Raw genomic sequence first — 14,029 nt, 5'->3', positions numbered from 1 at the left:
TTACCACGTGGCCGTCACCCACGAGGCAGACAAACCCACTGCCATCAACTCTGGTTGTATTGACACATTTTCTATTTGTTTTCCCTTCCCTATACCTTTGTAACTTCCCCACCTCAGATACCTTTTTAATTTATTGTTAAACTTTTCTTTTTTAACTTCCAAATCAGAGTGAGATTGACTTCTTTGGGTGTGTTTACCTTTCTTCTCTCTACATCTAATTCCTTTCTTTTGGGAAAGAAGGGGGAAGAGAGAAGGGCACTCTATAAAATTGTATTGGTTCTATCAAATATATTTGAGTCTCTGGGAATTTAAATTAGAACAGAGACAACATGACAGGTTTTCCAGTGGCAGTCATTACAGTCTTTCAACATCCCAACAAGGCCAGCAGCAAGCATATACTGCACACAAACTGTGACTACAAAGAAGGTGGTGTAAATGATGCAGCCTATCACTCACACAAATTTCAGAGTTTTCACTCACTGTAGAATTTCATTTTGGCTCCATACTGCCAGACAACCAGATTCTGCGGTCAGCTACTCTGGCATGCATTGTCAAAAAACACTGCTTACAAAAAGAACGGGGCGGGGAGGGGGAAAGAAAAACAAGAATGAAAAATATCAATTGAGTTTTTTGAGGGTGGTTCAATCCAGCTGCCTCACAGACTACAGCAAAACCACAATTAATAAAAAACTACAAAAGTTATAGAATCATTTGGGTCAGAAGAGACCTTTAAGATCAGCCTCACAGTGAGGAATTTCTTTCTAGTGTCCAACCTAAATCTAGTTTCTTACAGTTTGAAGACATTATCCTCTGTCCTGTCACTACATGTCTTTGTAAAAGGTCTCTTTCCAGCTCTCCTGCAGGCCACCTCCAAATCCTAGAAGACTACAAGAAGGGGTCCCTGGAATCTTCCCTTCTGCAGGCTGAACAAGCCCAATTCTCTCAGCCTAACCTCACAGCAGAGCCCTGTCAGCATTGCTGTGGCCTCCTCTGGCCCCGCTCCAACAGGTCCCTGTCTGTGCTGTGCTGAGAACTCCAGAGCTGACTGCAGCACTGCAGAGGGGGTCTCAGCAGAGCACAACAGAGGGGCAGAATCTCCTCCCTGCCCCTGCTTCCCACATTGATGGGGATCAGCCCAGGACACAGCTGGCTCTGGGCTGGCAGCACTCAGTGCCAACTCATGTCCATCTCTGCCCCACCCCAGCACCCCCAAGTCCTTCTCCACAGGGCTGCTGCTCAGTCCTGCATCCCCAGCTGGGGTTTACATTAGGGACTGCCCCTGCCCAGGTGAAGGAGCTTGCACTTGTCCTTGCTGAACCTCATGAGAGTCACACCTCACTATGCTAAGACCGAAACCATATCAAACAACTACCCTCTATAAAAGAGGAGGAAAAAAAGAGCAAAGGGAAGCAGCTTTTCTGACATTTTTTCCTCTAAGTAAAGGGTTTTATTTTTTTTACTTTGGTGGAATACAAACCAGAAGAATCAGCCCATTCAGTAAACTCCTATTGTGGGAATGCTGCCTTTCAGGGACTAGTTGGAGGAAAGATGTCAAAGAACAAAAAGCTGCATATGATTTATTGTGCTGATTTTAAAATGTACCATATTAAAGCAACATTAAAGGCTCATACACACTGTTCTTGAACCAGCAACTCGTTAAAAACTCCAGGGAAGGAACAAAGCAGAAGAGTAAATATTAAGCACATGATTTTCAGCAAATTCAGTGTTAGTTAATTTCAAGTTTTCCACCAGGAAAGAATTGTAGCTAATGCCACCACTAAGCAGGAGGGTGCATTTTTGGGAGCAACTCACAGGAGTGACAGACAAACACAAAAGTATGCCTAAACCAAGAGCTGAGACTCCAAAGTAAATCTCACAGCTCTCCCTCATAGCAATGACTGAAAAAAAAAACCACCCAAAAAGGCTCTGTTTTATTTTTCAATATCCAAATATTAGATATTGTTGGTAATTCAACCACTTGGGCTAGAAAGGGTAGATTTAATAATTTTTTTGTGTTTTTTTTCCCTCTCAAGTTCTCAGCACAAAAAAGGACATGGGCCTCTTAGAGCAGAGACAGAGTAGGCCACTGAAATGCTGGCAGGGCTGGAAGGGCTCTGCTGGGAGGCCAGGCTAAGAGTTGGGCTTGTTCAGCCTGGAGAAGACAAGGCTCTAAGGAGACCTTCTGGTGGCCTTCCAGTGCTTCAAGGGGCCTAGAAGAAAGCTGGGGAGAGACAATTGAGCAGGGCTCATTGTTACTGGACAAGGAGTGATACTTGAAATTGAAAGAGGGAGATTCAGACTGGAAAGAAAGAGGGAATGGTCTTCCTAGAGCCTTCTCTTCTCCAGGATGCACAACTCCAGCTCTCTCAGTCTGGCCCCACAGCAGAGGTGCTCAAGGCCTTTTAGTCTAGAGGATATCAAGTTCCCTCCACACATCTCTATGGCTCCCACTAACACTCGACAACAACCACTGATTTTCCAACAGACAACTGGAAAAAGTATAATTTGAAAAGAGAAGAAAATTGTAAAACAGAAGAAAATTGAAAAATTCTCTCGTGACAGGTGACAACCTGCCCCTTTCCAAAACAGTCTCAAACCAGCATCCTGCTCCTGTCAGAAGCATGACCTACACTCCAACCTCATTAAAGCAAAAGAGTAAAATCGCTACTACTTCACAAGCTTTCAAGCTGAGGAATAAGCACTCATCTCCCTTGTGCTGCTCCTGCAGGCAAGGTTATCCATTTAGACAGTGGTTGAGGGTGATGTGCAGCCAGCACTGCCTGCCAGCTTTTGTCAAAAGCTTCTTTCAAGTACGCACAGCTTAATGGGGAATTTCTACTTCCTCCCAATTATGAAGCTGCACCGAAGATGCCTCTAAAAATACTTCTCCTCCAGCTGCCAGCCAAGAGCACCATCTGGTGTTCAGATAATTAAACTTCCAACTTGCTTTTGAATTTTGGTTTGCTTGAGGGTTTTATTTATGTTCCCTCTTTTGGGGATTTTTTTTTCTGCAAACTTAACCTGCATTGGTATCTGACTCTTTAAAATGTTCACTGGACTAAATGGCCTTTCAAGGTCCTTTCCAACCTAAACTAGTGATGAGTCTATGACAAACAGGCAAAAAAAGTGCTTTGAAGCAAGCTACAAAAAACCTTTTCTTTCACAAGATCATACAATGGTGGGAGCCAAGAGACCTCTGGAAATCATCCAGTCCAATCCTCCCATAAAGCAGGGGCACCTACAGCAGCTTTCACAGGATCACAACGGCCAGGAGGGTTTCGAAGCTCTCCAGGGAAGGAGACTCCACAACCTCTCTGGGCAGCCTGCTCTCACAGAAAATGATTTTTTAACTCCCATTAAAATGGAACCTTCTGGGTTCCAGTTTGTGCCAATGTCCCATGTCCTGTCACTGACAACAGTCTGGCCCCGTCCTTTACCTCTTGCTGAGCATTGATCAGACCCCCTCTGGGGCTGCTCTTCCCCAGGCTCAGCAGCCCCAGGGGTCTCAGCCTTTCCTCCTCAGAGAGATGCTCCAGGCCCCTCAGTATCTTTGTAGCCTCTGCTGAATTCTGTATAGTAGTTCCCTGCCTCTACTGAACTGTGGAGCCCAGAACTGGACACAATACTGTAAATGTGGCCTCACTAGGACAGAGTAGAGGGGAAGAAGAACCTCCTTTGACCTGGAGGCCATGCTCCTCTTAATGCACCCAAGGAAATCATTGACCTTCTGGGCCACAAGGGCACATTGCTGGCTCATGGTGAACTTGTTGTCCAACAGCACTCCCAGTTCCTGTCTGCACTGCTGCTTTCCAGCAGGCCAACCCTCAACCTTCAGGGGCAAGGAATTGATGGAGTTTTATATATCATTATTGAAAAAAAAAGCACCAATACAAATCCAAGCAGTGACTTCTGAGAATGCTGTCCACCTTGTTAGGCATGGGGAGGCTGTAAGTAATTCTTGTGTTTTCAGGAATCTAAGGGAATAAATAATGCCCACTTCAGTGCCAGTTATATGTCACTCATTATGAGCTTTACCATATCTTTCTGTTACCTCTAGCTACTCCTCATTCTCTCTCCTCCTTCAACTTTACTAGTAAATGTCTCCTAGTTGCTTCCCTTAATCACTTTCCCTCCCAGCTGTCTGAAGTTCCGCTTACTGTCAGGCACTGACCAGTATGAGACACAGATTTTCTCCTAGATCTGCTCTTAACTGCCATGAAAATAAACTTGTCTCTCACTTTCAGAAAGATGACCATAAAACTGGTCAGAGCAGCTCTCAAGCCCATTCATAGTTTATTTAAGATAAAAAGTGCTACTAATTTGATCAGGAACACATCACGACCTATTTAAACTTGTTACACTAGTGGTTAGATTCAGTCTGTTATTACCCTTTATGAAAATGGATTCTCTGCAAGAAAAAGCTGATGAGAAAGGGGGTAAAGAAGATGTTCACCTGAAAGATAAACACCAGGTCACACTGCCAACTATAAAAACAGTTTAAACAAAACTTAAAGGCATGAAGTAATGCCAGATTGTTCTTGTAAGGGTGATACTAAACACAGAGAACAGCGAATTTAACAACGAGCTTGGGCTAAAGTCAAAACAATTTATGTTTGTCAAAGGTGAGGGCTTGGCTGGCCACCAGATCAGTGACATAGGCTCTCCACGAACCTGTTGCCTTCCCAAGGTGAAAGGGAAGAAGGGAGCAAGACTGATGGGCTAGGAAAGAAGCTCAATCATCTGGGATGGACAATTCTGTGAAACAGAGACAAAGATTCACATACCAATATAGAACCCAACCCCTGATGGCAATGAAGACAACCAGCCTGGATGGGTGAGGGACTTGTGAAGGAATTAAGGGAAAAAAAGAGGGCATATCACCTTTGGAAAGAGGGAGTGGTAACTCAGGAAAAAAATAAGGATGTTGCTAGGTTGTGTTGTTTATAGAGGCAAAAGCCCAGTTAGAACTTAGACTGCTGTGAATAATGACAAGAACTGTTTCTATAAATATATTAATGACAAAAAGAGGGGCAAGGATAACCTCCACTCTTTATTGGACAACGAGGCCAATGTAGTGACTAGAGATGAGGAAAAGACAGGAGGTGCTTAACACCTCCTTTGCCTCAATTTTCACTATAGAGGCAGGTTGTCCTCAGGACAGCTGGCCTGCTGAGCTGGTAGGTGGGGTCAGGAAGCAGAGCAGCTTCCTTATAATACAGGAGGAAGTAGTTAGTGACTTATTGAGCCTCTTGGATCATCACAGGTCCATGGGACCAGATGGGATCTGTCCTAGGGTGATGAGAGAGCTGGCAGATGAGTTGGCCAAGCCACTCTCCATCATTTATCAGCAGTCCTGACTCACTCGAGAGGTCCCTGAAGACTGGAAGCTGGACAGCGTGGTGCCTATCCACAAGAAGGGTCAGAAGGAGGACCCAGGAAATTGTAGACCTGTGAGCCTGACCTCAGTGCCAGGCAAGAGTATGGAACAGATCCTCCTGAGTGCAATCACATAGCACCTACTGGATGGCGAAGGGATCAGGCCCAGCCAGCATGGATTTAGGAGGGGCAGGTCCTACTTGACCAACCTGACCTCTTTTTATGACCAGGCAACCCACCTGGTGGATGTGGGGAAGGCTGTGGATGTAGTCTACCTGGACTTCAGCAAGGCCTTTGACGCTGTCTGCCATAGCAAACTCCTGGCCAAGCTGGCAGCCCTTGGCTTGGACAGGGGCACTTTGTGCTGGGTTAAGAACTGGCTGGAGGGCCAGGTCCAGAGAGTGGTGGTGAATGGAGCCTTATCCAGTTGGCAGCTGTCACTAGAGTCCTGTTCAGTATCTTCACTGATAATCTGGGTGTGAAGATTGAGTCCAGCATCAGTAAGTTTGCAGATGACACAAATTGGGAGCATTTGTCAATGTGCTGGAGGGTAGGAGGACTCTACAGAGGGACTTGGACAGTCTGGATAGATGGGCAGAGGCCAATGCCATAAGTTTTAACAAGGCTAAGTGCAAAGTTCTGCACTCTGGCCACAACAACCCCTTGCAGCACTACAGGCTGGGGACAGAGTGGCTGGACAGCAGCGAGGCAGAGAGGGACCCAGGAGTGCTGATCGACAGCTGACTGAACATGAGCCAGCAGTGCGCCCAGGTGGCCAAGAAGGCCAATGGCATCCTGGCCTGTATCAGGAATAGTGTGGCCAGCAGGATCAGGGAAGTCATTCTGACCCTGTACTCAGCACTGGTTAGGCCACACCTTGAGTACTGTGTCCAGTTCCAGGCCACTCAATTCAAGAGAGATGTTGAGGTGATTGAATGTGTCCAGAGAAGGCTGATGAGGGGGCTGGAGCACAGCCCTATGAGGAGTGGCTGAGGGACCTGGGATTGTTTAGCTTGGAGAAGAGGAGGCTCAGAGGAGACCTCATTGCTGTCTACAATTAGCTGAAAGGAAGTTGTAGTCAAGTGGGGTTGGTCTGTTCTCCCAGGCACCCAGTGATAGAACAAAAAGATACAATCTCAAGCCAAGCCAGGGCAGGTTTAGGCTGGATGTTAGGAAGAAATTTTTCACAGAAAGAATGACTGGCATCTGAATGGGCTGCCCAGGTAGGTGGTGGAGTCATCATCCCTGAAGGTGTTTAAAAGGAGGCTGGATGAGGCACTTAGTGCCTCACTTAGTTAAAGGCACCTAACACTTAGAAGGGTCAGGTGATTGGAAAAGGCCTCTAGGATCATCGAGTCCAACCTATCTGGTTAGTTCTGTGATAATGTCTCCACTGTCACCACTGATACTGGGGACCAGCACTGGGGAAGTCCCAGGCTGGACTCAACAGCAGATGGGAACCAGATTCAAGAGCTGGACTCTGTAACTGGATTCAGGAACACAGGGGCCAGGATTGAAGGCAGAAGTGAGAGAGTCCTCCTGGGACACCAGCCAGTGAGGAAGAAATGCTGATGATGCCTCAGCTTTCTCCTGAAGATTCCACCCATGGGCTGCAGTCTCTTAGTGGGCATTTGAGGGTCACCTGTCCTGCCTGCTCTTCCCCACAACTGCCATCTCTGCCTTCTTGCTCCCCAAAGTGTGGCACAAGCTGTGGCAGTGCCCTTGGTGTGCTCAGAAGCAAGTCTCAGCCAGAGCTGTTCTGCAGCCAGTCCTTGGCAGGAGCTATCCACATCAGTGTGGTCACTGCTAGGAGCAGCCCCTGGCTGTGCAAACCTGCCTTGAACTGCAGAAGGTGCCTCACTGAGCAGGGACTGACCTGGGAAGCCACAGCACTGAGCACAGACTCCCTCCCAACACCTGCTGCCCACGCAGCAGGTTCTGGGCTGGCAGTGCTCAGTATCGGCTCATGTTCAGCTTTGCATGCACCAGCACCCCCAAGGCCTTCTCCACAAGGCTGCTTTCCAGCCTTTCATCCTGTGTTGATACCAAGGGTTGCTCTGGGCCAGGTAAAGGACCTTGTACTTGTTTTTGTTGAACCTCATGAGGATCACAGAGGCTCATTCTTCAAGCTTTCCCAGGTCTCTTTGGTTGGTCAATGTCCCTCAGGCCTGTCCTCTGCAAGCTTGCTAAGGGTGCACCCCATCCTACTGTCTGTGGCACTGATGAAGACTAAATATCAGCAGTGGCACTACAGACCCCTAAGGCACACCACTTGTCATTGATTTCCATGTGACTATTGAGCTGTTGACCACTACAAGAAATAAAGAAAAGTCTCTACAGCATCACAGACTCTGCCTCTGTGGCATGTTACCACAGGAATGAGTAGCAATTACAGCTGTTATGAAGGGGGACCCACAGGAATGGAAGAGGTGGTGGAAAGGGATTCCAAAGGTAGAAACAAGGCCATTTTACAAATATATTCATTCCTCTGCTACCTAAATCAAGAATATTTAACACAGAATAACAGAATCATAGAATGGTCTGACTTAGATCTCCAAAAGTCATCCAGTCCAACTCCTTCTGCAGTCAGCAGGGACATCCTCAACTAGATCAGGCTGCTCAGAATACTGTTGAGCCTGACCTTGAGTATCTCCAAAGATGGGGCCTCGACCACCTCCCTGGAAAACCTGTTCTGGAGTTTCACCATTTTTATGTTAAAAAATTTCCTCCTAACATCTAATATAAATCTGCTCTTCTCTAGTTTGAAACCATTGTTCCTGGTCCTGCCACTGCTGGCCTTTGTAAACAGTCTCTCTGCAGCCTTCTTGTAGCCCACGTCAGGTACTGAAGGCAGCAGCTGTCTTCTCTTCGCTAGGCTGAACAACCTCAGCTCCCTCAGCCTGTCCTCATAGCAGAGGTGCTCCAACTCCCATTTTCATGGCCCTTCTCTAAATCCTCTTCATCAAGTCCACATCCTTCTCATGTTGAGGGCTCCATACCTGGACACAGGACTCCAGGTGAGGTCTCAGAGAGCAGGTAATCACATCATCACTCACTTGCTTTCAGACTTGTCAGATGTATATTTTTATCTAGTTCCCCATCAAGCTCCCTCTTACCTGTTGGTTGGAGTGGTGAAGCTAAAAGACAATAGCTGATTCCAGAACGGGTCATTCTCAGAGATGGGCTCTATTCCTGATAGTTTCTTTAAGTATTCATTTTCTGGAAGGTCACTGATGTTGCTGCTGTTTGCTCCCATCTTGTTTACTTGGCTAATGACCTTCTAAATTTTCATCCCTTCAATGGAAAGTTAAAAAAGAAGAGAGAAACATTAAAAATCCCATACAAATAAGGAAGATATAAACCCTAAATTAGCTATTAATAAAGTTTAGTTCACCAGCTTGAACAATTACTGAAATCTAGTAAACATTAAAAGATTTCTTTCAACAAACTTAAAACGATAAAACCTTCATCCAAGGAAGTTCCTTGCTGCATGCTTCAGCCATCATCTCACCTGCATTTTCATATTACTTAGCAAGAACAATTTTTACATTTGTGTCAGTATCAAAGCAGTGGGGAAAACTGCAGCAAACTGCTCACAGCCCCAGACAACCTCACCTGAAACGCTGCCAGGGATGGGGCATCTCCCACCTATCTGGGCAACCTGAGACAGGCTCTCACCACCCTCAGTCCCAAACATTTCTTCTTTCTCTCCATTGTCAGTCTTCCTCTTTTAGTTCAAGCCATCACCCCCTGTCCTGTCACAACAGCTCCTGGTGAAAATTCCTTTACCATCACCACTTCCACCATGAGAGGCAGCTAAGGAAACTGGGATTGTATAGCCAGGAAGGCTGAGGGGAGATTTTCTGGCTTTCTGCAACTACCCAAAAGGTTGCTGGAATGAGCCAAGAGACCAACTCACAACCCAAGTCACAAGAGCCACAAAAGAAAATGGCCTGGAACTGTGCTAGGGGAGGTTTAGGATGAAGACTAGGAGAAAACTCCCTCCTGCAAGAGTGGTCAAGGATCAGAACAGGCTACCCAGGGAGGTGGTAGGGTCACCATCCCTGGAGATGTTTGAGAATTGTGTGGATGTGGCACCTGGGGACATGGTTTAGCGTCCATGGTAGTATTGGGTTGACAGCTGGACTTGAGGATCTTAAAAGACTTTTCTGACATTAATGATTCTATCTTTCTCAGATGCCCCTGTTAAGTCCTGAAAGCCACCAGATGGCTTCCCTGAAGCCTTCTCTTCTGCAGGCTGAACAAGCCCAGCTCTCTCAGCCTGGCCTCCCAGCAGAGCCCTTCCAGCCCTGCCAGCATTGCTGTGGCCTCCTCTGGCCCTGCTCCAAGAGGTCCCTCTCTGTATGAAGACTCCACAGATGTCCCCAGCACTGCAAGGGTGGGGGGGTCTCAGCATGGCATAGATGAGGAAAGGAGTCCATCAGGCAGTCGATTCCTGTGTGTCACCAGAGATCCACACACTGGCAGCTCCTGCTTTACTGGATCAAGCACAACTGTAATGCTGCACAGGTCACCTGAACCAAGGGAGGAAAGGTTCACCATTGACGAACTTCCTGATCTTTCTAAAACACTGTGCTTCAGTCCAGCCAACTAATTTAAGAAGGGAACAGCTGAAAACTGAACCTATCAGAAACACTGTAGAAGGTGGCAGAGATGCACTGCAACACCACTTTGACACTTGCTTGACCTCTATGGAGAATGAGATGATGTCAACTGTCTGTGCTGCTCATCAGCACTTTACAGATGATTTAATAAACTTCAAACCACCATAAGGCTATTAACACTACACCAAGGATGCCCCTAAGCGTCTTACACCTTTCAAGGAGACACACTTCAACAATCTTCCAGCTTCTGAGGAGACAAAAAACTTTTTGTAGTCATCATGGAGGGCATCAGGAAGAACTTCAATCAAGATACGGACCCACCACAGAGTACACAGATATTCTGAAAACAACAAAATGCCAACACAAACGGAGAGAACAACACAGGACACTATTAAGTAATAAAGAAATATTTAAAAGGTGACACAGAGTCATAAAATCATTCAAGTTGACAAAGGTCTCTAAAATCATCAAGTCTATGCACTGACCCAACACCACCAATCCAAATAAACTATGTCCACAAGTGCCATGTCTACATGTATTCCGAACGCCTCCAGGGATGGTGACTCCAACAACCTGCTCCAGTGCCTGATCACACTTTCAGTGAAGAAGTTTTTCCTAATATCTAACCCAAACCTCTTCTGGGGCAACCTGAGACCATTTCCTCTTGTTCTATCACCTGATACCTGAGTAGAGATCCTACAAAAATAGAGAAAACAGAATCACAAAAGCATTTAGGTTGGAAAAGACGTTTGAGACCATCAAGCCATACTGTTAAGGCTGCCAGGACACCACTAAACCATGGCCCTCAGCACCACATCTGCAGGTATCATTTATTGCTTCTTAAATTCTGGTTGTAGGGGACACTATATGCTGGAGTCTTTTTAAGTCTTCTCTTGAAAATCATTTAATCTAAATATTTTCCTGAAAAATAAGTAATACTGTTTAACGCATTATTACCTCTATCAGCAACTCCTCTTTCTCTCTACACAAACTGGGAACACCCCCAAAGAGTCATGGCTCAGTCTAAAATTCTCATGCTCCGCTAAATCAAACCTCTATTTAGTCCCAGAACTTGGTTCCATGAAGCAGAAGCTTCAGAGCAAACTCAAGGGAATGACTCACTCCAATCTCAAGCAGGCAGGAGCAGAAATAAATACTGAGTTTACTGCCCCTTCTGTAAGATTTCCATATTAATTACTAACCATGTTTACAGAAATAACACTCTGCAAGTTGTAAGAAATTCATCAATACTGGCCGAAGGACAGAGCTCAGAGGCTTGTGATCAGTGGTGCAGGGTCTAGTTGGAGGCCAGTGACAAGTGGTGTTCCTCAGCACCCACTCCAGTCTTGTTCAACACCATGAATAGACCAAAGGGACAGAGTGGACTCTCAGACAGTTTGCTGATGGTACAGAACTGGGAGCAATTCTGACACCCCTGCAGGCTGTGCTGACATTCAGTGAGACCTGGACAGGCTGAGAGCTGGGTGGAAAGGAACATCATGCAGTTCAACCAGGGCAAGTGTAGGGTCCTGCAACTGGGGAAGAATGACCTCCTGCACAAGATAGTTGAGGGACTGAGCTGCTAGAAAGCAGCTTCAGCACTCTTAGGTCCTCCTCTGTGGAGGACAGGGAGTTCACCGTGAGCCACTAACATACTGTGATGGCCAAGAAGCCAAATGGTCTCCTGGGGTACATTAAGATGAATATGGACAGTGGGTCAAAGGAGATTCTGCTCCACCTCTGTTCTGCCCTAGTGAGGCTACATCTGAAGTACTGTATCCAGTTCTGGACTCCTCATTTCAGGAGAGACGAGGATCTAGTAAAGAGAGTCTGGCAAATACTGCAAAGATGCCGAGGGGCCTGGCACATCAATGTAGGGAGGAAAGGCTGAGAGCCCTGGGACTGTTTTAGTTGGGCCTGTAGAACGGCAGCCTGAGAGGAGACCTACTCAGTGCTTAGCAAGAGCTAAAGGGTGGAGCCAGATGCTTTTTAGCGGTATCAGTGGGGATCAGATGGAACCTGTGAAGATCATCCAGTCCAACTGCCCTGCTAAAGCAGGGGCACCCACAGCAGCTTGCCCAGCACAGTGACTAGCTGGGGTTGGAAGCTCTCCACAGAAGACTCCATAACCTCTCTGGGCAGCCTACTCCGGGCCTCCAGTACCCTCCTGTTCAGACAGAACCTTCTGGGTGGAGGAAAAGGAAAACTCCTCTCAATGTGCTGGTTATACTCTGCTTAATGCACTCCAGGAGACCATTGGCCTTCCTGGCCACAAGAGCTCATTGCTGTCTCATGGTGAAGTTGTTGTCCACCAGCAATCCCAGGTCCTTCTCTGTGGAGTTGCTTTCCTGCAGGTCACACCTTATCTGTCCTGGTGCAGGGGGCTGTTCCTCCCTATGTGCAGGATCCTACAATTACTTGTTAAACTTCATGAGGTTCCTGTTTTTAAGAACTTAAGAATCTCAACTTTCTGGTCCCAGCAAATCAGCTTCTGCCCTCACCAGCCTGTTTTGCTCACACTCTCCATGCTGTGTCCTAGCTTGTCCCCAAATACAAGATTTTACTCCTATTACAATATTGCTATTTTCCATGCCCCACACACAAGACCTCAAAACACCCCCAAGGTAAGCAATCACAGCTTAGCTAAGACCGTACCATGTTTCCTCAAGTACAATCAAGTTTTCATCAAGAGATCGAGTAAGTCCTAAGGACTGTGAAATCCTCATGATGTAAGAGATAGTATTTCTGTCCCTCAGTAAACAGCCTTTGGGACACTAAGGAAACACTCCAAAAAAAATAGACCCCTGAGGAGACAATGTCACCTGGCTTCTTGATGCACTGCAAAATTAGAATCTCTGTTTCTACTAACCTTAACTGCTGACAGAAAAATTCAGTGTTGGCACAAAACAATTTTCCACAAGGAAAATAATTTTGCACCACGTGTATCCAAATGCAGCAGAAAAGAGCTGAATATTGGTGGTGTAAAATCAAAACACTCTTCAACAGCTAAATGATATGCTTCTCCTACCTACATCCATCCCTTCTAGCTGCTTTCTGCCCATTCCCTGAAAGAATCCAGCAAGATCAAAGAGATCTTGTAATTCCACTCACAGTTAATTTAGCTTCCTGAAGCCTGCACTGCAGACATCGGAGAAGCAAAGAGACAAAACTCCCTTAAGTAAGGGTAGTTTTGCAGCTTTCCTGTTGTAGAAAGCTGCACTCCTTGGGGAATTGTTTTGAGGAAGTTTTGGTGCTGTTAGTGAAGCTGAAAAAAAGAAACAACCCAAGAATTGTGATTGATTTCTCTTGATAAAAAGCTTCACTCACACCAAGACATCATTGCTGGGTGCCAAGCTAGTCATGAGCCAGCACCAAGCACTGCCAGCCCAGAACTAGCCCTATCTTGGGCTGATGCCCAGCAGCATGGGCAGCAGGGGCAGGGAGGGGATTTTGCCCCTCTGCTATGCTCCACTGAGACCCCCCTGCAGTGCTGAGGACAGCTCAGGAGTCCTCAGCACAGACAGGGACCTGTTGGAGCAGGGCAAGATTAGGCCACAGCAATGCTGGCAAGACTGGAAGGGCCCTACTGTGAGGTCAGGCTGAGAGAGTTGGGCTTGTTCAGTTTGCATAAGAGAAGTCTCCAAGGAAATCTTCTGGTGGCCTTTTAAGGACTTCAGTGGGCATAGAGGAAAGCTAGGGGCAGACTGTTGTGCAGGGCTTGTTGTGACAGGACAAGGGGTGATGGTTTAAACTGAAAAACAGAGACTGATAGTAGAGAGAAGGAAGAAATATTTTAGGCTGAGGGTGGTGAGAGCCTGTCCCAGGTTGCCCAGAAAGGTGGGAGATGCCCCAGCCCTGGCAGCATTCCAGGTGAGGTTGTCTGGTGCTGTGAGCAACCTGCACTAGTTGCAGATGTCCCAGCTGACTGAAGGTGGGTTGGACTAGAGGACTTTTAAAAGGTCCTTTCCAACATAGTCAGTGGTGCTGATTTTTGTCCCTTCTGGCCAGCAAGTCGCTCTGCTGCACTC

At 46.6% G+C, this 14,029-nt stretch overlaps 1 protein-coding gene across 2 annotated transcripts in view; it reads right to left on the bottom strand.

The window, feature by feature from the left end:
- The window catches only part of DYM (dymeclin), a 265,771-nt gene that overhangs the window by 241,976 nt on the left and 9,766 nt on the right, over positions 1-14,029 (bottom strand). For both annotated transcript variants that reach the window (XM_064176432.1, XM_064176434.1), the window contains exon 2: positions 8,493-8,670. In XM_064176432.1, coding sequence (XP_064032502.1) covers positions 8,493-8,632 — 140 coding nt within the window. In that variant the 5' untranslated portion in view covers positions 8,633-8,670. The remainder of the gene's footprint in view (positions 1-8,492; positions 8,671-14,029) is intronic.

The sequence above is a fragment of the Pogoniulus pusillus genome, chromosome Z (genome assembly GCF_015220805.1).
Source record: "Pogoniulus pusillus isolate bPogPus1 chromosome Z, bPogPus1.pri, whole genome shotgun sequence".
Lineage (NCBI taxonomy): Eukaryota > Metazoa > Chordata > Aves > Piciformes > Lybiidae > Pogoniulus > Pogoniulus pusillus.
Note: the sequence above shows the minus strand (reverse complement) of the source record. Positions and strands in the feature narration are given on the sequence as shown.